General features: G+C 52.3%; 1 protein-coding gene across 1 annotated transcript in view; it reads right to left on the bottom strand.

The window, feature by feature from the left end:
* The window catches only part of LOC115916044 (upstream stimulatory factor 2-like), a 28,352-nt gene extending 5,822 nt beyond the window's left edge, over nucleotides 1–22,530 (bottom strand). The window contains exons 1-15 of the mRNA XM_030969750.1: nucleotides 22,378–22,530; nucleotides 12,630–12,747; nucleotides 11,786–11,829; nucleotides 11,620–11,661; nucleotides 11,457–11,477; nucleotides 11,300–11,360; nucleotides 11,172–11,212; nucleotides 10,969–11,077; nucleotides 10,427–10,541; nucleotides 8,807–8,844; nucleotides 3,962–3,976; nucleotides 3,852–3,884; nucleotides 2,010–2,128; nucleotides 902–1,034; nucleotides 225–339 (exon numbers count right to left, since the gene is read on the bottom strand). Of these exons, the coding sequence (XP_030825610.1) occupies nucleotides 225–339; nucleotides 902–1,034; nucleotides 2,010–2,128; nucleotides 3,852–3,884; nucleotides 3,962–3,976; nucleotides 8,807–8,844; nucleotides 10,427–10,541; nucleotides 10,969–11,077; nucleotides 11,172–11,212; nucleotides 11,300–11,360; nucleotides 11,457–11,477; nucleotides 11,620–11,661; nucleotides 11,786–11,829; nucleotides 12,630–12,747; nucleotides 22,378–22,530 (1,157 nt within the window). The remainder of the gene's footprint in view (nucleotides 1–224; nucleotides 340–901; nucleotides 1,035–2,009; nucleotides 2,129–3,851; nucleotides 3,885–3,961; nucleotides 3,977–8,806; nucleotides 8,845–10,426; nucleotides 10,542–10,968; nucleotides 11,078–11,171; nucleotides 11,213–11,299; nucleotides 11,361–11,456; nucleotides 11,478–11,619; nucleotides 11,662–11,785; nucleotides 11,830–12,629; nucleotides 12,748–22,377) is intronic.
* Nucleotides 22,531–24,541: the final 2,011 nt, after the last annotated feature.

The following is a 24,541-nucleotide window of genomic DNA, read 5'->3' as shown; positions in this document are numbered from 1 at the left end:
CAGGTGTGCCCAGCTGTGCCCAAATTCCCAATTTTCCCTCCAAAAACCCCCAAATTTCCATCAATTTTCACCCAATTTTCCCCATTTTCCCACCCCCAGGTGTGCCCAGGTGTGCCCAGGTGTGCCCAGGTAACTCCAAACCCCAAAATCCCCATTTTTCACCCCAATTTCCCCGGTTTTTCCATTTATCCCCCCCCAGGTGCCGCCGGGGGCGTGGCACTCACGGTGAGTAGGCGTGGCCGTGGCCGTGGGCGTGGCCGTGGGGGGCGAGGCCTCGCGGGGCCCCTCCCCCCCCCGCCTGCAGCACGTCCGGAGGGGTCATCATCACATAGAACTGCCCTGGGGGAGGGGACAGCGGGCACACCTGGGCACACCTGGGGCACACCTGGGGGCACCTCCGGGCAGAGGAACCCGCCCCAGCTGTGCCCAGGTGTGACTTTCTCCCTCCCAGGTGTGCCCAGGTATCCCCCAGGTGTGGGTTTGCCACCCTCAGGTGTGCCCAGGTGTGCCCCAGGTGATCCCAGGTGTGCCCAGGTACCCCCCAGGTGTGCCCAGGTGTGCCATTCCCAACCCCAGGTGTGGGGTTTGCCACCCTCAGGTGTGCCCAGGTGTGCCCAAAGGTCTCCAGGTGTGCCCCAGGTGCTGCCAGAAGTGCCCAGGTGCCCCCAGGTGTGCCCAGGTACCCCCAGGTGCCCCCAAATTCTCCGATTTTCACTGATTTCCCCCAAAATTTTGCCATTTTCCCCTCCCAGGTGCCCCCAGGTGTGCCCAGGTGTGCCCAGCTGTGCCCGAATCCCCAATTTTCCCTCCAAAACCCCCAAATTTCCATCGATTTTCACCCAATTTTCCCCATTTCCCCCCAATTTTGTGCCCCCAGGTGTGCCCAGGTGTGCCCCGGTACCTGTGGCCGGTGCCAGGGTGGTCTCCGCCTGCAGCAGCGCCCCCTCCCCCCCCCAGGGCAGCCTCTCGGCCCCGCCCTCGCTGCCCGGGCTGGCCCCGCCCCCGGCGCCGTTGCTGAAGGGGCTCTGCAGCACCTGGGGGGGGAGGGGCGGGGCCTGAGACACCTGGGCGGGGCCAGGGACCCAGAGCCGCCCGAGATCCCACCTGAGATCCCAAACCCACCTGAGATCCCACCTGAGATCCCACCTGGGAAACCCAGATCCCACCTGGAACCCACCTGAGATCCCACTTGGATCTCCAAATCCCACCTGGAACTGCCCAAACCCCACCTGAGACCCCACCTGGAACCCACCTGAGATCCCACCTGGAACCCACCTGAGATCCCAAATCCCACCTGAGATCCCACCTGAGAAACCCAGATCCCACCGGAGATCCCACCTGGAACCCACCTGAGATCCCACCTGGGAAACCCAGATCCCACCTGAGATCCCACCTGAGATCCCAAACCCCACCTGAGACCCCACCTGAGAAACCCAGATCCCACCTGAGATCCCAAACCCACCTGGGAAACCCAAATCCACCTGAGATCCCACCTGAGATCCCACTTGGATCTCCAAATCCCACCTGGAACTGCCCAAATCCCACCTGAGACCCCACCTGGAACCCACCTGAGATCCCAAATCCCACCTGAGATCCCACCTGAGAAACCCAGATCCCACCGGAGATCCCAAACCCACCTGAGAAACCCAAATCCCACCTGGAACCCACCTGGAACCCACTTGAGATCCCAATCCCACCTGGAACCCACCTGAGATCCCACCTGGAACCACCCAAACCCACCTGAGACCCCCAAATCCCACCTGAGATCCCAACTGGAACCCACCTCAGATCCCAAATCCCACCTGAGATCCCACCTGGAGCCCACCTGGAACCCACCTGAGATCCCACCTGAGATCCCAAACCCCACCTGGACACCCCCAGCCCCATCAGGCACCCCCCAAACCTGTCCCAGGTGCCCCCCAAACCCCACCTGGGCCCCCCAAACCTGTCCCAGGTGCCCCCAGCCCCACCTGGGCCCCCCAGCCCCATCCCGGGGTCGCCGCTCTCACCTGGGGGGCGCCGGGGCCGAAGGTGGAGACGACGCTGACGGCGCCGCCCCGGGGCCATCGAGGGGAGCCTCGGTCACCTGCACCACGCGGTACGTCACCTGGGGGAGGGGCAGGGTCACCTGGGGGCACCAAACACACCTGGGCACACCTGGGCACACCTGGGTACCCCTAAACACACCTCGGCACCCCAAACACACCTGCACCACGTGGTACATCACCTGGGGGGGAGGGGCAGGGTCACCTGGGGGCACCAAACACACCTGGGTACCCCAAACACACCTGGGTACACCTGGGCACCCCCCAAACCCCACCTGGGCACCCCTAAAACACATCTGGGCACACCTGGGTACCCCAAACCCCACCTGCACTACGCGGTACGTCACCTGGGGGGGAGGGGCAGGGTCACCTGGGTACCCCAAACACACCTGGGCACCCCAAACACACCTGGGTACCCCAAACACACCTGGGTACAGCTGGGTACCCCCCAAACCCCACCTGGGCACCCCAAACACACCTGGGTACCCCAAACACACCTGGGTACAGCTGGGTACCCCCCAAACCCCACCTGGGCACCCCAAACACACCTGGGTACCCCCCAAACCCCACCTGCACCACGCGGTACGTCACCTGGGGGAGGGGAATGTCACCTGGGGGCACCAAACACACCTGGGCACAGCTGGGTACCCCTAAACACACCTGGGTACCCCCCAAACCCCACCTGGGCACCCCAAACCCCACCTGGGTACCCCAAACCCCACCTGCACCATGCGGTCCATCACCTGGGGGGAGGGGCAGGGTCACCTGGGGGTACCTGGGTACCCCAAACACACCTGGGCACCCCCTAAAACACACCTGGGCACACCTGGGCACCCCCAAACCCCACCTGGGCACCCCTAAAACACACCTGGGCACACCTGGGTACCCCAAACCCCACCTGCACCACGCGGTACGTCACCTGCGGGGGATGGGGCAGGGTCACCTGGGCACCCCCAAATAATCCTGGGTACCCCTAAACACACCTGGGCACACCTGGGCACACCTGGGGGCACCTGGAGCCCCCCCCAAACACCACCTGGGCACATCTTGGTGGGCAGAGACAGCCCCCAGGTGTGCCCAGGTGTGCCCAGGTGTGCCCAGGTGCCCCCAGGTGCCCCCAGGTGTGCCCAGGTGTGCCCAGGTGCCCCCAGGTGCCCCCAGGTGTGCCCAGGTGTGCCCAGGTGTCCCCAGGTGTCCCCAGGTGTGCCCAGGTGTGCCCAGGTGTGCCCAGGTGCCCCCAAATCCCCAAATTTTCACCGTTTTTCCCTCAGTTTTTGCCAGGTTTTCCCATTTCCCCCTCTCCAGGTGCCCCCAGGTGTGCCCAGGTGTATTTTAGGTGCCCCCAGGTGCGCCCAGGTGCCCCCAGGTGTGCCCAGGTGTGTCCCAGATGCCCCAGGTGCCCCCAGGTGCCCCCAGGTGTACCCAGGTGCCCCCAGGTGTATTTTAGGTGCCCCCAGGTGCCCCCAGGTGTGCCCAGGTGTACCCAGGTGTGCCCAGGTGCCCCCAGGTGTGCCCAGGTGTACCCAGGTGTGCCCAGGTGTATTTTAGGTGCCCCCAGGTGCGCCCAGGTGTGCCCAGGTGCCCCCAGGTGCCCCTAGGTGCCCCCAGGTGTGCCCAGGTGTGCCCAGGTGTATTTTAGGTGCCCCCAGGTGCGCCCAGGTGTGCCCAGGTGCCCCCAGGTGCCCCCAGGTGTGCCCAGGTGCCCCCAGGTGTGCCCAGGTGCCCCCAGGTGCCCCCAGGTGTGCCCAGGTGTATTTTAGGTGCCCCCAGGTGTGCCCAGGTGTGCCCAGGTGCCCCCGGGCTTACCTGGCCGCCGTTGGCGTCGCTCCGGAAGTGGCACTGCAGCCCCTGCAGCCCCTGCAGCGCCCCCTCGGGAAACCCCGCGGGCGGGCCCGGCCCGGCCCCCGAGCCCTCACCTGAGGGGGCCTCACCTGGGGGGGGAAACACCCAGAATTAATGTGACATTATCCCAAATATATCCCCAAAATATCCCCAAAATATCCCCAAAATATCCCCAAAATATCCCCAAAATATCCCCAAAATGATCCCCAAAATTATCCCGAAAATATCCACAAAATATCCTGAAGTTATCCCCAAAATATCCCCAAAATATCCCCAAAATATCCCCCAAATGATCCCCAAAATATCCCCAAAATGATCCCCATAATTATCCCGAAAATATCCCCAAAATATCCACAAAATATCCTGAAGTTATCCCCAAAATATCCTGAAGTTATCCCCAAAATATCCTGAAAATATCCCCAAAATTACCTCAAAAATATCCCCAAAATATCCCCAAAATTATCCCGAAAATATCCACAAAATATCCCCAAAATTATCCCAAAAATATCCTGAAAATTACACCAAAATATCCTGAAAATATCCCCAAAATTACCCCAAAAATATCCGCAAAATATCCTGAAATTATCCTCAAAATTAACCAAAAAATATCCTGAAAATATCTTCAAAATTAGCCCAAAAATATCCTGAAAATTACACCAAAATGTCCTGAAAATGTCCCCAAAATTACCCCAAAATTATCCTGAAAATATCCCCAAAATTATTCCGAGAATATCCTCAAAATATCCTGAAAATATCCCCAAAATTATCCCAAAATATCCTGAAAATATCCTCAAAATTACCCCCAAAATATCCTCAAAATTACCCCCAAAATCATCCCCAAAATATCCTCAAAATATCCTGAAATTATCCCCAAAACTACCCCAAAAATATCCACAAAATATCCTGAAATTACCCCAAAAATATCCTGAAAATTACACCAAAATTACCCCAAAAATATCCACAAAATATCCTGAAATTATCCTCAAAATTACCTCCAAAATATCCTGAAAATATCCCCAAAATTATCCCAAAAATATCCTCAAAATATCCTGAAATTATCCCAAAAATATCCTGAAAATTACACCAAAATGTCCCGAAAATATCCCCAAAATTATCCCAAAAATATCCTCAAAATATCCTGAAATTATCCTGAAAATATCCCCAAAATTAGCCCAAAAATATCCTGAAAATTACACCAAAATGTCCTGAAAATATCCTCAAAATTACCCCAAAATATCCCCAAAATTGTCCCCAAAATATCCTCAAAATATCCTGAAATTATCCCCAAAATTAGCCCAAAAATATCCTGAAAATTACACCAAAATGTCCTGAAAATATCCTCAAAATTACCCCAAAATATCTCCAAAATATCCTCAAAATATCCTGAATATATCCCCAAAACTACCCCAAAAATATCCACAAAATATCCTGAAATTACCCCAAAAATATCCTGAAAATTACACCAAAATTATCCCAAAAATATCCACAAAATATCCTGAAATTATCTTCAAAATTACCTCCAAAATATCCTGAAAATATCCCCAAAATTATCCCAAAAATATCCTCAAAATATCCTGAAATTATCCCAAAAATATCCTGAAAATTACACCAAAATGTCCCGAAAATATCCCCAAAATGATCCCAAAAATATCCTCAAAATATCCTGAAATTATCCTGAAAATATCCCCAAAATTAGCCCAAAAATATCCTGAAAATTACACCAAAATGTCCTGAAAATATCCTCAAAATTACCCCAAAATATCTCCAAAATTATCCCAAAAATATCCTGAAAATTACCCCAAAATATCCCCAAAATTGTCCCCAAAATATCCTCAAAATATCCTGAAAATATCCTCAAAATTAGCCCAAAAATATCTTCCAAATGATCCCAACACATTTCCAAAATTTCCCCAAATATCCTCAAAATTACCCCCAAAATATCCTGAAAATATCCCCAAAATATCCCCAAAATTATCGCAAAAATATCCTGAAAATTATCCCAAATTACCCCGAAAATATCCTGAAAATGTCCCCAAAATTATCCCAAAAATATCCTGAAAATTACCCCAAAATATCCCCAAAATGATCCCAAAAATATCCTCAAAATATCCTGAAATTATCCCAAAAATGTCCTGAAAATTACCCCAAAATATCCTGAAATTATCCTGAAAATATCCCCAAAATTACCCCCCAAAAATAACCCCAAAATATCCCCAAAATTGTCGCAAAAATATCCTGAAAATTATCCCAAATTAGCCTGAAAATATCCCCCAAATTACCCCGAAAATGTCCCCAAAATTAGCCCCAAAATATCCTGAAAATTATCCCAAAATATCCCCAAAATATCCTCAAAATTACCCCAAAAATAGCCTGAAAATTATCCCAAAAATACCTCGAAAATATCCTCAAAATTATCCCAAAATTATCCCAAAATTACCCCAAAATATCCTGAAATTATCCTGAAAATATCCCCAAAATATTTCCTCACCTGGAGAGGAAAAGCATCCCATAATAATCTCCAAAGAATTCTAAAAACACCTAAAATACCCTCAAAATACCCCCAAAAATATCCCCAAATATTCAAAATACTCCCTCACCTGGAGAGGCCTCACCTGGGGGGAGAAACATCCCATAATAACCCTGAAATCTCCCAAAATCCCCCCCAAAATCCTCCCCAAAATCACCCAAAATTCAAAAATCTCCCCAAAATTCTCCCGAAATTCAAAAATCCCCCCGAAATTCTCCCCAAATCCCCTGAAAATTCAAAATCGCCCCCAAAATTTCAGGAATCCCCCCCCCAAAAATGCCCCCAAAAATTCTGGAAATTGCCCAAAAAATCATCCAAAATCTCCCCAAAATTTCAGGAATTCCCCCCAAAATCTCCCCAAAATTTAAGAATTCCCCCCAAATTTCCCAAAAATTCAAAATCCCCCCCCCAAATCCCCGCAAATTTCCCCAAATTCAAAATTTGTCCAAAAATTCAGGAATTCCCCCCAAAATTCAAAACCCCCAAAATCCTCCCCAAAAATTCCCAAATCTCCCCAAAACTTAAAAATTTCCCCCCAAATCCCCCCAAAAATTCAAAATTCTCCCCAAAATCCCTCCCCCAAATCCCCCCAAAATTTCAGGGATTTCCCCCCAAAATTCAAAATTTGTCCAAAAATGCCCCAAAAATTTCAGGAATTCCCTCCCAAATTTCCCAAAGCTTCAAAATTCCCCCAAAAATCTCCCCAAAATTTAAGAATTTCCCCCCCAAATTTCCCCCAAAATTCAAAAATCCCCCCAAAATCCCTCCAAAAATTCAGGGATTTCCCCCCAAATCTCCCCAAAATTTAGAACCCCCCAAATTTCCCCAAAATTTCAGGAATTTCCCCCAAAATCTCCCCAAAATTTAAGAATCCCCCCCAAGTCCCCCCAAAAATTCAAAATTCTCCCCAAAATCTCCCCCAAAATCCCAACCAAGTCCCTCAAAAAAATCAAAATTCTCCCCAAAATCCCCCCAAAATTTCAGGGATTTCCCCCCCAAAATTCAAAATTTGTCCAAAAATGCCCCAAAAATTTCAGGAATTCCCTCCCAAATTTCCCAAAACTTCCAAAATTCCCCAAAAATCTCCCCCAAAATTTAAGAATTTCCCCCCCAAATTTCCCCAGAATTCAAAATCCCCCCAAAATCCCTCCAAAATTCCAGGGATTTCCCCCCCAAATCTCCCCAAAATTTAGGAATCCCCCCCAAATTTCCCCAAAATTTCCGGAATTTCCCCCAAAAATCTCCCCAAAATTTAAGAATCCCCCCCAAATTTCCCCAAAATTCAAAATCCCCCCAAAATCCCTCCAAAATTCCAGGGATTTCCCCCCCAAATCTCCCCAAAATTTAAGAATCCCCCCCAAATTTCCCCAAAAATTTAAAATTCTCCCCAAAATCTCCCCCAAAATCCCCACGAAGTCCCCCAAAAAATCAAAATTCTCCCCAAAATCTCCCCAAAATTTAAGATCTCCCCCAAATCTCCCAAATTTCAGGAATTTCCCCCCCAAAATTCAAAATTTGTCCAAAAATGCCCCAAAAATTTCAGGAATTCGCTCCCAAATTTCCCAAAACTTCCAAAATTCCCCCAAAAATCTCCCCCAAAATTTAGGAATCCCCCCAAATTTCCCCAAAAATTCAAAATTCTCCCCAAAATCCCCACCAAGTCCCCCCAAAAATTCAAAATTCTCCCCAAAATCTCCCAAAATTTAAGATCTCCCCCCATATCCCCCAAATTTCAGGAATTTCCCCCAAAAATCTCCCCAAAATTTAAGAATCCCCCCCAAATTTCCCCAAAATTCAAAATTCTCCCCAAAATCTCCCCAAAATCCCCACGAAGTCCCCCCAAAAAAATCAAAATTCTCCCCAAAATCCCCCAAAATTTCAGGGATTTCCCCCCCAGAATTCAAAATTTATCCAAAAATGCCCCAAAAATTTCAGGAATTCGCTCCCAAATTTCCCAAAGCTTCAAAATTCCCCCCAAAATTTAGGAATCCCCCCCAAATTTCCCCAAAAACTCAAAATTCTCCCCAAAATCTCCCCCAAAATTTCAGGGATTTTCCCCCAAATCTCCCAAATTTCAGGAATTTCCCCCCCAAAATTCAAAATTTGTCCAAAAATGCCCCAAAACTTTCAGGAATTCCCTCCCCAATTTCCCAAAGCTTCAAAATTCTCCCCAAAATCTCCCAAAAATTTCAGGAACTTCCCCTCCAAATCTCCCAAAAATTTCAGGATTTTCCCCCAAATCCCCCAAAATTTCATGAATTTCCCCCCCAAATCCCCCAAAATTTCATGAATTTCCCCCCCAAATCCCCCAAAATTTCAGGGATTTCGCCCCAAAATTCAAATTTCCCCCCAAAATGCCCCAAAAGTCGGGGAATTTGCCCCAATTTCTCACCCTCCGCTCCCTCCTGCGCCTCCTGCGCCTTCTCCTGGCTGGGGGAGGGGAAACAAATTCGGGACCCCCAATTTTTGGGGTCCCCTCCCCCCACCTCAGACCCCCCCTTTTTGGGACCCCTCCCCCCAATTTTTGGGGTCCCCTCCCCCCCATTTTGGGGCCCATTTTTTGGGACCCCTCCCCCAATTTTTGGGTCCCTTTTTCCTCCCCATTTTTGGGACCCCTCCCCCAATTTTGGACCCTTCCCCCCCAATTTTTGGGGTCCCCTTCCCCCCCATTTTGGGTCCCTTTTTTGGGAGACCCCCCCCCCAATTTTTGGGGTCCCTTCCCAAATTTTTAGGACCCCCTCCCCCCAAATTTTGGGGTCCCTTTTCCCCTCCCCCCACCCAAATTTTGGGACCCCTCCCCCCAATTTTTGCTCCCCCCCCCCCCATTTTTTGGGACCCCTCCCCCAATTTTTGGGGCTCCCCATTCCCCCTTTTGGGACCCCTCCCCCCAAATTTTGGACCCTTCCCCCCCAATTTTTGGGGTCCCTTCCCAAATTTTTAGGACTCCCTCCCCCCAGATTTTAGGGCCCCCCTTTTTCCCCTCCCATCCACCCAAAATTTGGGACCCCTCCCCCCCCATTTTTGGGACCCCTCCCCCCAAATTTTGAGCCCCCCTCCCCTCCCCTTTTTTGGGATCCATTTTTGGGACCCCTCCCCAAATTTTTGGGGCTCCCTTATTTTCCCCTCCCCCACCCCAATTTTGGGGTCCCTTCCCCCCTTTTTTTAGGACCCCCAAATTTTGGGAACCCTCCCCCCAATTTTTGGGCTCCATTTCCCTCCCTCCCCCTCCCCAAATTTGGGGTCTCCCCTCCCTTGACCCCTCCCCAAATTTTAGGGTCCCCTTTTCCCCTCCCCCTCCCCAAAATTTTGGTTCCCCCCTCCCCCAGTTTTGAGTCCCAGCCCCCCATTTCTAGGACCCCCCTCCCCCATTTTGGGCTCCCCTCCCCAAATTTCGGGGTCCCTTTTCCCCTCCCCCATTTTTGGGACCCCTCCTCCCAAATTTTAAGGTCCCTTTTTCCCCTCCCCCCACCCAAGATTTGGGACCCCTCCCCAAATTTTGGAGTCCCCCCTCCCCCTTTCCCCTCCCCCCTTTTTGTGAGCCCTCCCCCCCCATTTTTCTCCCCCCCATTTTTGGGACCCCTCCCCAAATTCCGGGGTCCTTTTCCCCCCCCCCAATTTGGGGGTCCCCTCCCCCCCTCTCCAAATTTCGGGCCCCTCCCCCCATTCTTGGGACCCCCCCCCTGTTTGGGCTCCTTCTTCCCTCCCCCCTCCCCTCCCCCCAAATTTTGAGTCCCCCTCCCCCCAATTTTTAGGAACCCCTCCCCAATTTGGGGCCCCCCCCCCCAGTTTTGGGCTCCCCCTTCCCCTCCCCCCACCCAAATTTCGGGCCCCTCCCCCATTTTTGGGACCCCCCCCCCCATTTTTCCCTTCCCCCCCCCCCCCAATTTTGGTGTCCCCCTCCCCCAAATTTTTGGGTCCCTTTTTCCCCCCCCCCCACCCAAAATTTGGGACCCCCCCCCCATTTTTGGGACCCCCCCCCAATTTTGGGCCCCCCGTTTCCCCTCCCCCTCACCTGGGGGCGGAGCCAGCGGCCGAGTCCAGCCCGGGGTCCAACATGTCCATGGGGGAGGGGAGGCTCTGTCGCGATATTGGGGGGCTGTCGCGATAGTGGGGGAGGGGCGGCCTCGCTACAATTGAACCCCGGGGGGGTGTGTGGGGGAGGGGGGGAGGGGGAAGGGAATGGGGGGAGGGGGTTAAAAAACAAATTAAAAATTAAAAATAATTAAAAATAAAAAAAAATTTAAACATAAAAAAAAATTTAAATGGGGGGGGGGGGGGGGAGGGGAAGGGGAGGAAGGGGTGGGGGAGGGGGGAAAAATTTTTGGGTTTTTTTTGGCGGGTCCGGTCACGGGGCCAAACAGCGGCGTCACGTGCGGCCTCCCCTCCCCCTCCCCCCCTCCCGCGCTTCCTCCTCCTTCCTCTTCCTCCCCCCTCCCCCCTCCCCCCGCTCCTCTCGCGACTGTCGCGGCTCAGAACCTCCCCAGGAGGGAGGGGAGGGAAGGGGAGGGGGGGCGCGCGGCTCCTCTCGCGACAGCGGCGACAGCGGAACGGCACCTGGGGAAGGGTAGGTCACCTGGGGCACCAAACACACCTGGGCACCCCTAAAACACATCTGGGCACACCTGGGTACCCCAAACCCCACCTGCACCACGCGGTACGTCACCTGGGGGGGAGGGGCAGGGTCACCTGGGGGCGCCAAACACACCTGGGCACACCTGGGTACCCCCCAAACCCCACCTGGGCACCCCAAACCCCACCTGCACCACGCGGTACATCACCTGGGGAGGGGCAGGGTCACCTGGGGGCACCAAACACACCTGGGTACACCTGGGCACCCCAAACACACCTGGGCACCCCTAAACACACCTGGGTACCCCAAACACACCTGGGTACCCCAAACACACCTGCACCACGCGGTACGTCACCTGGGGGAGGGGCAGGGTCACCTGGGGGCGCCAAACACACCTGGGCACACCTGGGTACACCTGGGTACCCCAAACACACCTGGGTACCCCAAACACACCTGGGCACCCCAAACACACCTGCACCACGTGGTACATCACCTGGGGGAGGGGCAGGGTCACCTGGGTACCCCAAATACACCTGGGCACACCTGGGCACCCCCCAAACCCCACCTGGGCACCCCTAAAACACATCTGGGCACACCTGGGTACCCCAAACCCCACCTGGGTACCCCAAACACACCTGCACCACGCGGTACATCACCTGGGGGAGGGGCAGGGTCACCTGGGGGCACCAAACACACCTGGGCACCCCCTAAAACACACCTGGGCACACCTGGGCACCCCCCAAACACACCTGGGCACCCCCTAAAACACACCTGGGCACACCTGGGCACCCCAAACCCCACCTGCACCACGCGGTACGTCACCTGGGCATGGGGGGGAATGTCACCTGGGCACCCCAAACACACCTGGGCACCCCTGGGTACCCCCCAAACCCCACCTGGGCACCCCCAGACACACCTGGGTACCCCCCAAACCCCACCTGCACCACGCGGTACGTCACCTGCGGGGGATGGGGCAGGGTCACCTGGGCACCCCCAAATAATCCTGGGTACCCCTAAACACACCTGGGCACACCTGGGCACACCTGGGGGCACCTGGAGCCCCCCCCCAAACACCACCTGGGCACATCTTGGTGGGCAGAGACAGCCCCAGGTGTGCCCAGGTGTGCCCAGGTGTCCCCAGGTGTCCCCAGGTGTCCCCAGGTGTGCCCAGGTGCCCCCAGGTGCCCCCAGGTGTGCCCAGGTGTGCCCAGGTGTGCCCAGGTGTGCCCAGGTGTCCCCAAATCCCCAAATTTTCACCGTTTTTCCCTCAGTTTTTGCCGGGTTTTCCCATTTCCCCCTCTCCAGGTGCCCCCAGGTGTGCCCAGGTGTATTTTAGGTGCCCCCCGGTGTACCCGGGTGCCCCCAGGTGCGCCCAGGTGCCCCCAGGTGTGCCCAGGTGTGCCCAGGTGTGTCCCAGATGCCCCAGGTGCCCCCAGGTGCCCCCAGGTGTGCCCAGGTGCCCCCAGGTGCCCCCAGGTGTACCCAGGTGTACCCAGGTGTGCCCAGGTGTGCCCAGGTGTGTCCCAGGTGCCCCCAGGTGCCCCCAGGTGTATTTTAGGTGCCCCCAGGTGTACCCAGGTGTGCCCAGGTGCCCCCAGGTGTATTTTAGGTGCCCCCAGGTGTGCCCAGGTGCCCCCGGGCTTACCTGGCCGCCGGTGGCGTCGCTCCGGAAGTGGCACTGCAGCCCCTGCAGCCCCTGCAGCGCCCCCTCGGGAAACCCCGCGGGCGGGCCCGGCCCGGCCCCTCACCTGAGGGGGCCTCACCTGGGGGGGGAAACACCCAGAATTAATGTGAAATTATCCCAAATATATCCCCAAAATATCCCCCAAATGATCCCCAAAATATCCTGAAATTATCCCAAAAATATCCTGAAGTTATCCCAAAAATATCCTGAAATTATCCCCAAAATTATCCCGAAAATATCCCCAAAATATCCACAAAATATCCTGAAGTTATCCCAAAAATATCCTGAAAATATCCCCAAAATTACCTCAAAAATATCCACAAAATATCCCCAAAATGATCCCCAAAATATCCACAAAATATCCCCAAAATTATCCCAAAAATATCCTGAAATTATCCCCAAAATTACCCCAAAAATATCCGCAAAATATCCTGAAATTATCCTCAAAATTAACCCAAAAATATCCTGAAAATATCTTCAAAATTAGCCCAAAAATATCCTGAAAAGTACACCAAAATGTCCTGAAAATATCCTCAAAATTACCCCAAAATTATCCTGAAAATATCCCCAAAATTATTCCGAGAATATCCTCAAACTATCCTGAAAATATCCCCAAAATTATCCCAAAATATCCTGAAAATATCCTCAAAATTACCCCCAAAATATCCTCAAAATTACCCCAAAATCATCCCCAAAATATCCTCAAAATATCCTGAAATTATCCCCAAAACTACCCCAAAATATCCACAAAATATCCTGAATTACCCCAAAAATATCCTGAAAATTACACCCAAAATTACCCCAAAAATATCCACAAAATATCCTGAAATTATCCTCAAAATTACCTCCAAAATATCCTGAAAATATCCCCAAAATTATCCCAAAAATATCCTCAAAATATCCTGAAATTATCCCAAAAATATCCTGAAAATTACACCAAAATGTCCCGAAAATATCCCCAAAATTATCCCAAAAATATCCTCAAAATATCCTGAAATTATCCTGAAAATATCCCCAAAATTAGCCCAAAAATATCCCTGAAAATTGCACCAAAATGTCCTGAAAATATCCTCAAAATTAGCCCCAAAATATCCCCAAAATTGTCCCCAAAATATCCTCAAAAATATCCGAAATTATCCCCAAATTAGCCCAAAAATATCCTGAAAATTACACCAAAATGTCCTGAAAATATCCTCAAAATTACCCCAAAATATCTCCAAAATATCCTCAAAATATCCTGAATATATCCCCAAAACTACCCCAAAAATATCCACAAAATATCCTGAAATTACCCCAAAAATATCCTGAAAATTACACCAAAATTATCCCAAAAATATCCACAAAATATCCTGAAATTATCTTCAAAATTACCTCCAAAATATCCTGAAAACATCCTCAAAATTATCCCAAAAATATCCTCAAAATATCCTGAAATTATCCCAAAAATATCCTGAAAATTACACCAAAATGTCCCGAAAATATCCCCAAAATGATCCCAAAAATATCCTCAAAATATCCTGAAATTATCCTGAAAATATCCCCAAAATTAGCCCAAAAATATCCTGAAAATTACACCAAAATGTCCTGAAAATATCCTCAAAATTACCCCAAAATATCTCCAAAATTATCCCAAAAATATCCTGAAAATTACCCCAAAATATCCCCAAAATTGTCCCCAAAATATCCTCAAAATATCCTGAAAATATCCTCAAAATTAGCCCAAAAATATCCTGAAAATTATTCCAAAATATTCCCAAAATTACCCCCAAAATATCCTCAAAATTATCCCAAAAATATCTTCCAAATGATCCCAACACATTTCCAAAATTTCCCCAAATATCCTCAAAATTACCCCCAAAATATCCTGAAAATATCCCCAAAATATCCCCAAAATTATCGCAAAAATATCCTGAAAATTATCCCAAATTACCCCGAAAATATCCTGAAAATGTCCCCAAATTATCCCAAAAATATCCTGAAATTACCCCAAAATATCCCCAAATGATCCCAAAAATATCCTCAAAATATCCTGAAATTATCCCAAAAATGTCCTGAAAATTACCCCAAAATATCCTGAAATTATCCTGAAAATATCCCCAAAATTACCCCCCAAAAATAACCCCAAAATATCCCCAAAATTGTCGCACAAATATCCTGAAAATTATCCCAAATTAACCTGAAAATATCCCCCAAATTACCCCGAAAATGTCCCCAAAATTAGCCCCAAAATATCCTGAAAATTATCCCAAAATATCCCCAAAATATCCTCAAAATTACCCCAAAAATAGCCTGAAAATTATCCCAAAAATACCTCGAAAATATCCTCAAATTATCCCAAAATTATCCCAAAATTACCCCAAAATATCCTGGAAATTATCCTGAAAATATCCCCAAAATATTTCCTCACCTGGAGAGGAAAAGCATCCCATAATAATCTCCAAAGAATTCTAAAACACCTAAAAATACCCCCAAAATACCCCCAAAATATCCCCCAAATATTCAAAATACTCCCTCACCTGGAGAGGCCTCACCTGGGGGGAGAAACATCCCATAATAACCCTGAAATCTCCCAAAATCCCCCCCAAAATCCTCCCCAAAATCACCCAAAATTCAAAAATCTCCCCAAAATTCTCCGAAATTCAAAAAATCCCCGAAATTCTCCCCAAATCCCTGAAAATTCAAAAAAGCCCCCAAAATTTCAGGGAATCCCCCCAAAAATTCTGGAAATTGCCCAAAAATCATCCAAAATCTCCCCAAATTTCAGGAATTCCCCCAAAATCTCCCCCTAAAATTTAAGAATTCCCCCCAAATTTCCCCCAAAAATTCAAAAATCCCCCCAAATCGCGAATTTCCCCAAATTCAAAATTTGTCCAAAATTCAGGAATTCCCCCAAGATTCAAAACCCCCAAAATCCTCCCCAAAGATTCCCAAATCCCCCCAAACTTAAAGTTTTCCCCCAAATCCCCCCCCAAAATTCAAAATTCTCCCCCAAAGGTCCTCCCCCAAATCCCCCAAAATTTCAGGAATTTCCCCCAAAATTCAAAGGTTATCCAAAGTGCCCTAAAGGGTTTCAGGGATTAGGCTCCCCAGATTTCCCCAAGACTTCCCAAAATTCTCCCCAAAATCTCCCCAAAAGTTTGGGGATCCCCCAAATTTCCCCAAAATTTCACGGGGTTTCCCCCCAAAACCTCCCCAAAATTTAAGAATCCCCCAAGTCCCCCAAAAATTCAAGATTCTCCCCAAAATCTCCCCAAAATTTTCAGGAATTCCCCCCAAGAATTCAAAAATTTGTCCCAAAATGCCCCAAAAATTTCGGAATTCCCCTCCCAAATTTCCCCCAAAGCTTCAAAATTCCCCCAAAATCTCCCCCAAGGTTTAAGATTTCCCCCCCAAATCCCCCAAAATTCCAGAGATTTCCCCCCCAAATCCCCCAAAATTTCAGGGATTTCGCCCCAAAATTCAAATTTCCCCCCCAAAATGCCCCCAAAACTACGTGGAATTTGCCCCAATTTCTCACCCTCCGCTCCCTCCTCCGCCTCCACGCCCTTCTCCTGGCTGGGGGAGGGGAAACAAATTCGGGACCCCCAATTTTTGGGTCCCCTTCCCCCATTTTGGGTCCCTTTTTTGGGAGACCCCCATTTTGGGGTCCTTCCCAAATTTTTAGGACCCCCTCCCCCAAATTTTGGGGTCCCTTTCCCCCCCCCCACCCAAATTTTGGGACCCCCCCCCCAATTTTTCCCCCCCATTTTTTGGGACCCCTCCCCCAATTTTTGGGGTCCCTTTTCCCCCCAATTTTGGGACCCCTCCCCCAAATTTTGGACCCTTCCCCCAAATTTTGGGGTCCCTTTCCCACCTCAGACCCCCTTTTTTGGGACCCCTCCCCAATTTTGGGGTCCCTTTCCCCCCCCTTTTTGGGACCCCCCCCCCCAATTTTGGGGTCCCTTTCCCCCCCCTTTTTGGGACCCCTCCCCCCAATTTTTGGGGTCCCTTTTCCCCCCATTTTTGGGACCCCTCCCCCCAAATTTTGGACCCTTCCCCCCCAATTTTTGGGGTCCCTTCCCAAATTTTTAGGACTCCCTCCCCCCAGATTTTAGGGCCCCCTTTCCCCCTCCCCACCCAAAATTTGGGACCCCTCCCCCCATTTTTGGGACCCCCCCCCAAATTTTTGAGCCCCCCTCCCCTCCCCTTTTTTGGGATCCATTTTTGGGACCCCTCCCCAAATTTTTGGGGCTCCCTTATTTTCCCTCCCCACCCCAATTTTGGGGTCCTTCCCCCCTTTTTTAGGACCCCCCAAATTTTGGGAACCCTCCCCCCAATTTTTTGGGCTCCATTTCCCCCTCCCTCCCCCCTCCCCAAAAATTTGGGGTCTCCCCCTCCCTTGACCCCTCCCCAAATTTTAGGGTCCCCTTTTCCCCTCCCCCTCCCCCAATTTTGGGACACCCCCTCCCCAAAATTTTGGTTCCCCCCCCCCCCAGTTTTGAGTCCCAGCCCCCATTTCTAGGACCCCCTCCCCATTTTGGGCCTCCCTCCCCAAATTTCGGGGTCCCTTTTCCCCCCTCCCCATTTTTGGGACCCCTCCCCAAATTTTAAAGGTTCCTTTTCCCCTCCCCCCACCCAAGATTTGGGACCCCTCCCCAAATTTTGGGGGCCCCCCCCCCCTTTCCCCTCCCCTTTTTTGTGACCCCTCCCCCATTTTCTCTCCCCCATTTTTGGGACCCCTCCCCAAATTCCGGGGTCCCTTTTCCCCCCCTCCCCAATTTGGGGGTCCCCTCCCCCCCTCTCCAAATTTCGGGCCCCTCCCCCATTCTTGGGACCCCTCCCCCCTGTTTGGGCTCCTTCTTCCCCTCCCCCCTCCCCTCCCCCCAAATTTTGAGTCCCCCCCCCCCAATTTTTAGGAACCCCTCCCCATTTTGGCCCCCCTCCCCCAGTTTTGGGCTCCCCTTCCCCTCCCCCACCCAAATTTCGGCCCCCTCCCCCATTTTGGGGGCCACCCCCCATTTTTCCCCTTCCCCCAATTTTGGTGTCCCCTCCCCAAATTTTTGGGTCCCTTTTTCCCCCCCCCCACCCAAAATTTGGGACACCCCTCCCCATTTTTGGGACCCCTCCCCAATTTTGGGCCCCCCCGTTTCCCCTCCCCTCACCTGGGGGCAGAGCCGGCGGCCGAGTCCAGCCCGGGGTCCAACATGTCCATGGGGAGGGAGGCTCTGTCACGATATTGGGGGCTGTCTGATAGTGGGGGAGGGGGCGGCCTCGCTACAATTGAACCCCGGGGTGGTGTGGGGGGAGGGAGGGAAGGGGGAGGGGGTAAAAACAAATTAAAAATTAGAAATAATTAAAAAAAAAAATTTAAACATAAAAAAAATTTAAATGGGGGAAGGGGCGGGGGGAGGGAAGGGGAGGAAGGGGTGGGGGGAGGGGGAAAAATTTTTTGGGGTTTTTTTTTTTTTTTGGCGGGTCAGTCACGGGGCCAAACAGCGGCGTCACGTGCGGCCACCCCTCCCCTCCCCCCCCCCCCCCTCCCGCGCTTCCTCCTCCTTCCTCTTCCTCCCCCCTCCCCCCTTTCCCCGCCCGGCTCCTCACGCCGACTGTCGCGACTAACGCACACCTACTCTACCTACACCTACACCACTACCACCACTACACCTACCACCTACACCACCTACACCTGCTGCCTATCAGGAACCCCCAGGAGGAGGGAGGAAGGGAGGGGGCGCTGCGGCTCCTCCGCGACAGCGGCGACAGCGGAACGGGAACGGTCCTGGGCGGCGCGACAGCGAGGGGGAGGGACACGGGAGGGAGGGAGGGAGGGGAGGGAGGAGGGAGGGCGGGGGGGAAGCGGAAATGGGAGGGCCAAAGAGGAGGAGCGGGGGGGAGGGAAAAGGAGGAGGTTCCGGTGTTGGGGGAGGAGGGGAGGGGAATTGAGGGAGAGGGGTTTGGGGCAGCGCGCGCGCGCGAAAAAAAAAGGGGGAAAATTGGGGGTTTGGCGGGAAAAGAATCTGGGATTTTGGCGGGAAAAATGGGGGGTTTGGTGGGAAAAATGGGATTTTGGGGGGGATTTGGGAATATTTGGGGGTTTGGGGGGGATATTTGGGGATTTTTGAGGGGGGGGAAATTTGGGCATTTACGGGGGTTTGGCGGGAATTTGGGGGTTTAGCGGGAAAAATGGGATTTTGGCGGGGAAAAATGGGGATTTTTTTTTTGGGGGTTTTGGGGGGAATTTGGGAGTTTGGGGGGATTTGGGGAATTTGGGGGGTTTTGAAGGGAAATTTGGGAATTTTGGGGTTTTGGCACGGAAAACTTGGGGGTTTGGTTGGGAAAAGTGAGATTTTGGGGGGGGGATTTTTGGGGGGATTTGGGGATATTGGGGGTTTGGGGGGTAAAATGGATTTGGGGATCTTGGGGGTTTTGGGGGAATTTGGGGGGGTTTCAGGAAAATTTGGGGGTTTCACGGGAAAAAAGGGATTCTTAAGGATTTTGGAGGATTTGGGGATTTTTGGGGAGGAAAAGTGGGGGTTTTGGGGGAGGAAAAGGGATTTTTGGGGGATTTGGGGGAATCCTTTGGAAAAATTGGGGGTTTGGGGGTTTCGAGGAGATTTCGAGTTTGGGGAAAATTGAATTTTTGGGAATATTTCTGGGGATTTTAGTAGGGAATTTGGGGTTTGGTGGGGGAAATTTTGGAGGATTTGGGGAGAAATGTGATGGGGATTTTGGGGGGATTTGGGGGATTTTGGAGGGAAGTGATTAGGGGGTAGGGAAATTGAGGATTTTTGGGGGTTTTTGGTGGGACAAATTTGGGAGTTGGGGGAAATTTGAGATTTGGGAAATTTGGGATTTTTTGGGGGTTGAGGGATTTGGGGGGGAAATGGAGATACTGGGGGAATTTTTGGGATTTTTGGGGGGTGATTTGGGTGAGATTCGGGGGTTTGGGAGGAATTTGGGAGTTTTTGGGAAAATAAAACCCCAAAAATCCCTGCAAAGTTAGTCCATAACTCCCAAAAAGTCATCGATAAATCCCAAATTTTCCCTAAAAATCCCCATCCTCCAAACCACTCCCGAATTTCCCCCCAATTCCCCCAAATCCCCAAATTTCCTCCCCTAAAATTTCCTAAAATTCCGCCAAATTCTAGTACCAAAATCCCCAAATTCCTCCCATACGCCTTCATTCCCCTTCAAAATTTCACAGGGGTCTAAATTCCCCAAAATTCCCAAATTTCCCCCAATTTTCCCCCAATTTGTCCCAAATTGACCCCAAAATTCCTAGATTTTAATATTCCCAAATTTCCCCAAAGTTCCCAAATTCCCTGGGGTACAAATTCCTTCATTCCCCAAAATCCCGTTTCCCCAAAAATCCCAAATTCCCCAAATTCCCAAATTTCCTTAGAGGCCCCCTTCGAATCGGTTTATTGGGGTCAAAGGTCTGGGATTAATCCATTCATTAATGAGGGCAATAAATAATTAATAGAAAAGTGGGGAACCTGTCTGGGAGAAGCGAGGTGGGCGTGGCCAAGGAAGAGAGTGGCCTGGAAGGAAATGAAGGTAAGCCATGACTTGTGCGTTGCAGTCAGGACCAGGGAGATGAAGTCTGAACGGGAAAGGCGTGGTCATGTGGGGGTAGGCGTGGCTAACCCAGGTTTACATGTCCAAGGTGGGCGTGGTCACAGCTGGGATAATGAGATGGGCGTGGCCATGGGGAGGTGGGCGTGGTCAGAGTGGGGAGGTGGGCGTGACCTTTGGGGAAGTGGGCGTGTAAGGTGATATTCGAGGCGTGGTCACATCAGGTGACGTGGCCACATAGAAATAGGCACATCCAGAAAATAGGCGTGGTCTGAACAGGACAATCAGATAGGCGTGGCGAGGGTGAGATAGTGGTCAATGTTAAGAGAGCGTGTCAGGAGATGGGTGTGGTCAGAAATGGCCCCTGGTGGGCGTCGCCAGGTGAGGGTGGGCATTAGCCCAGCTGTGGCGTGGTCACTGGAGATCTCGCTGTTGCCCAGGTGAGGTGGGCGTGGCAGGTGAGGTGGGCGTGGTCTCAATGTTGCTTCACACAGTCCAAGTGAAGGCATTAGGTGTGTCCAAGTGTGGTGGAAGCTCAGGTGAGGTAGGCGTGTCAGGTATGGTGGGCGTGGATTCGGGTGGGTGTGGTCCAGATGAAATGTCCATATGTGATGGACATCCAGGTGCAGTGAAGCGTGTCCACATGTGTCCAGTGAAGTGTCCAGGAGTGATGGGCGTCAGGTATCGATTCAGGCCAGTGGGTGGTCAGGTAAGGTTGTCCAGGTGGGCGTGTCCATGCATGGTGGTGATGTCAGGCATGGTGGGCGTGTCCAGGTGTGTTCAGGTGAAGTGTCCAGACTCAGTGGGTGTGTCAGGTGGGCGTGTCCAGGTGTGTTCGTTGGGTGTGTCCAGGCAGGCGGTGTCCAGGTGATGGCGTGTCCAGGTGCGGTGGGCGTGTCAGGTGTGTCCAGGTGAACTGTCAGGCGCGGTGAGCGTGGTCACTTGACCGGATCTCAGCGTACTCCGGGGAAGCTCGGGGGAGCCCAGGGAGGCGGGTTGGGGGGAGGAGAGCCTCAGTGGGCCCCCCTGCCCCTCCCACCCCAGCGCCCAGCGCGGGAACCCAGCGCACTGGAGGGCGGGGAGTCACCTGTACACCCTGAGAACCTCAAATTCCGCCCAAAGTAATGGCCCCAATCCCCCAGAATTAAATTCCGTCCAGTCCCCAGGCCCAAATTCTCCAAAAATCCACCTGGGATGCCCCCAAATCTCTTGGGTGTCCCCAATTTGACCCCAAAGTTCCATCACGTGGCAGGACCCTGAAATTCCGTTCAGACCCCCCTAAATTCTTTTCCCAAAATGTCCCCAAGAATTCCCCAAATTCTCACCTGGGACCCCCAAAATCCCTCCCAGAGTGACCCCAAAGGCCCCAAATCCCCCAGGTCCCCTCCCAAAAAATCCCCAAAATTTCCCCGGGAATTTAAGCCCCCAGGGTGCTCCCAAATCCCACTTAGCCCCGCCCCCTCGCGGCGGCCCGCCCCCTCACCTGCAGTGGGCGTGGCTCCGGGTCCCGCCCCAGCTGGGGTCACCAGGGTCACCACTGGAGGGCTTCCCGACGCAGCTTCCTGCAGGGGGCGGGCGTGGCCTCCTCAGCTTTGGCCGCCCTGTCACGCCCCAACCCCTCCTGTACCTCCGGTCCCCCCAGTGGGCGTGGCCTAAGGGGGCGAGGGGCTTGGGGAGTTTGGCTTTTGTGTGGGCGTGGGCCTCTTTTGGGTGTAGGATGTGAAGAGGCTCATTTGCATGGAAGAAGAGCGGCCTCTCTTACGGGCATGTCCCATAATAGGCGTGACCTTCTGGTCGTGTCTAATGAGGGAGTAGGCTGAATAGGGAGTGTGGCCTACCTGAGCGCTTTAAAAAATAGTGTGGCCTCCCAGGGTGTGTGTCCCAATGTGGAGAAGCAGCCTCACAGGGGTGTGTGTGCTAATGTGGGCGTAGCCTGGCCTATTTCTGTCTTGACTTGTTGTGGGCTGTGGCCTATCTTTAAAAAATATCCCAGAGTGAGCGTGGCCTTTTGTGGGTGTCCAATATGGGCGTGGCTTACTCTTTAAGGAGAATGTCCCAATGGCGGGGCGTGGCTCCCCCTATAGCCACACATTTAAAAGGCGTAGCCTATGGGGCCATACCCTATGTGGGTGTAAGGCCGCAGGTTCATGCTTACCTCAGTGGGCGTGGCCCTGTATCGGGCTATATCCCCCAGTGGGCATGGCCTATCGGAGCTGCCATATCCCCAGGGCGTGGCCCTGTGCACTGTAGCCCCACTGTGAGGGGCAACCCTATTGGCACTGTAGCCACTGTCGTAGCCTATTCGCATCTACCCCTCCATGCCCACGTTCCCCAGCTGGACCATTACCCCGATAGGCGTAATGGCCACCCCCTTCCCAACCCCTCCCCATCCCCAGGTGGGCGTGGCCCCGAGCGAGTAACACAGCAGGCGGGGGCTCACTAGGTGACTCTGGCTCAGGTAGGAGCGGGGCGATGGCATGGCCCGGAGGCGCGGCACAGCCCACGGGGACCACCTGCCCACGCAAACCTGCTGCAGCGTGAAGGATACAGGTGAAGCACAGGGTGAGACATGGACAGGTGAGAGCGCATGGACAGGTGAGACACGGACGGGTGAGACCGTATGAGACAGGTGAGACAGGGGGTGAGATGGGGACAGGTGGAGATGGGACAGGTGGAGATATGGACAGGTGAGGATATGGACAGGTGGGAATGAACGGAGAGGGGGACATGGACAGGTGAGATGGGACAGGTGAGATGGGACAGGTGAGACATGGGACGAGTGAGGATGGACCAGGGTGAGATGGGACAAGGTGAGATATGGGCCAGGTGAGATATGGACAGGTGGGACATGGACAGGTGAGACATGGACAGGTGAGGTGGGACAGGTGAGAACGGGACAGGTGAGACGTGGAGGTGAGATGGGACGGTGAGATATGGACAGGTGAGCACAGGTGAGGGGCAGACAGCTGTGCTAGGTGTGCCCCAATCTCCCAATCTTCACCATTTCTCCCCGCCAGGTGCACACTCACTTTTTTCACACAAACACCCCATTTTCCGTTTGCCCAGGGTGTGCCCAGGTGTGCCCAGGCGTCCCCAAATCCCAATTTCCCCCGATTTCCTCCCAATTTTTAGCCCGTTTCTCCACACGCCAGGGTAACGTGGTGTGCTTAAATCCCCTAATTTTCACCTTTACTTTCCCCCAAACTTTCCCCGATTTCCTCCCAATTTTAAGCCATTTTCCCCCCATTTCTGCCCCAGGTGCCCAGGGTGTGCCCAAATCCCCAAATTTTCACCAGTGGCCCCCAAATTTTCCCACGATTTCCTCCCAATTTTCCCCCATTTCTGCCCCCCAGGGTGCCCCAGGGGGCGCCGCGTCTCACCCCTGGAGTGGGGGTGGCTGCACCCTAGCGGCGCCCGTGTGCCCCAGTGCTTGAGGCGGGGGCGAAGGCGGCCAGCCAGCGCTCCAGGGCCCAGCGCTTGGTGGGGCGGCTGGCGCCACGGTGCGCTCAGGTAGGCCTGGTGAGTCGCCCGGTGCCTCGCCCACCGTGGCGTTCAGCCAGGGCAGCTTCGAGCCTACGGCAGGTGCGGAACGGCGCGGCGGTAACACCGCGCACCTGGCAGCCCCGCCCCCGCGTACGCCAGCGCCGACTCGGGCAGCTTCACCGCGGGCGGGTCTGCGTGGAAAACACACATTTTACAAAATGTATCTTTTTGTCCCAAAATTCCGGTTTTTCCTATGTTTTTCCCCCAAATCCCGGTTTCCCCCCATTTCCATTCACACTCCACGGTGCCGTTGAAGGCCAGGCTGTCTCACTCCCAAACCCATTTTTCCCCGTTTTCCCCTATTTTTCCCAAAATCCCGATTTTTTCAATTTTTCTGAAAATTCCCATTTTTGCCCAAACCCCCGTTTTTAGCCCCAAACTCACACTCCGGTGACCGTTGAAGGCCGAGCTGCTGTGGCCGATGCCGGTTCTCCCCTCCCAAAATCCCTCTTTATCCCCATTTCCCCTGTTTTTCCCTAGTTTTTTCCCAAAATCCCATTTTTCTATTTTCCCCAAATTCCCGTTTTTTTGCATACTCACACTCACATTCGATGGGTGACGTTGAAGGCCAGGCTGCTGTGGCCGTGCTGGTTCCCCGCCTGCACAGGTACCTCACTTATTCCCTTTCCCATTTTTCCCCGATTTCAGTTTTTCTCATTTTTCCATTCTTTCTATTTTGCCCAAAATCTCTTTTTCTATTTTGCCCAAATTCCCGTTTTTTCAAACTCACACTCCACGGTGCCATTGAAGGCCAGCCTCCCGCAGGCTCCAACCCC

This window comes from Camarhynchus parvulus, unplaced genomic scaffold (genome assembly GCF_901933205.1).
Source record: "Camarhynchus parvulus unplaced genomic scaffold, STF_HiC, whole genome shotgun sequence".
Taxonomy (NCBI): Eukaryota; Metazoa; Chordata; class Aves; order Passeriformes; family Thraupidae; genus Camarhynchus; species Camarhynchus parvulus.
The sequence above is the reverse complement of the archived record's forward strand: the minus strand, read 5'-3'. Positions and strand labels throughout refer to the sequence as shown.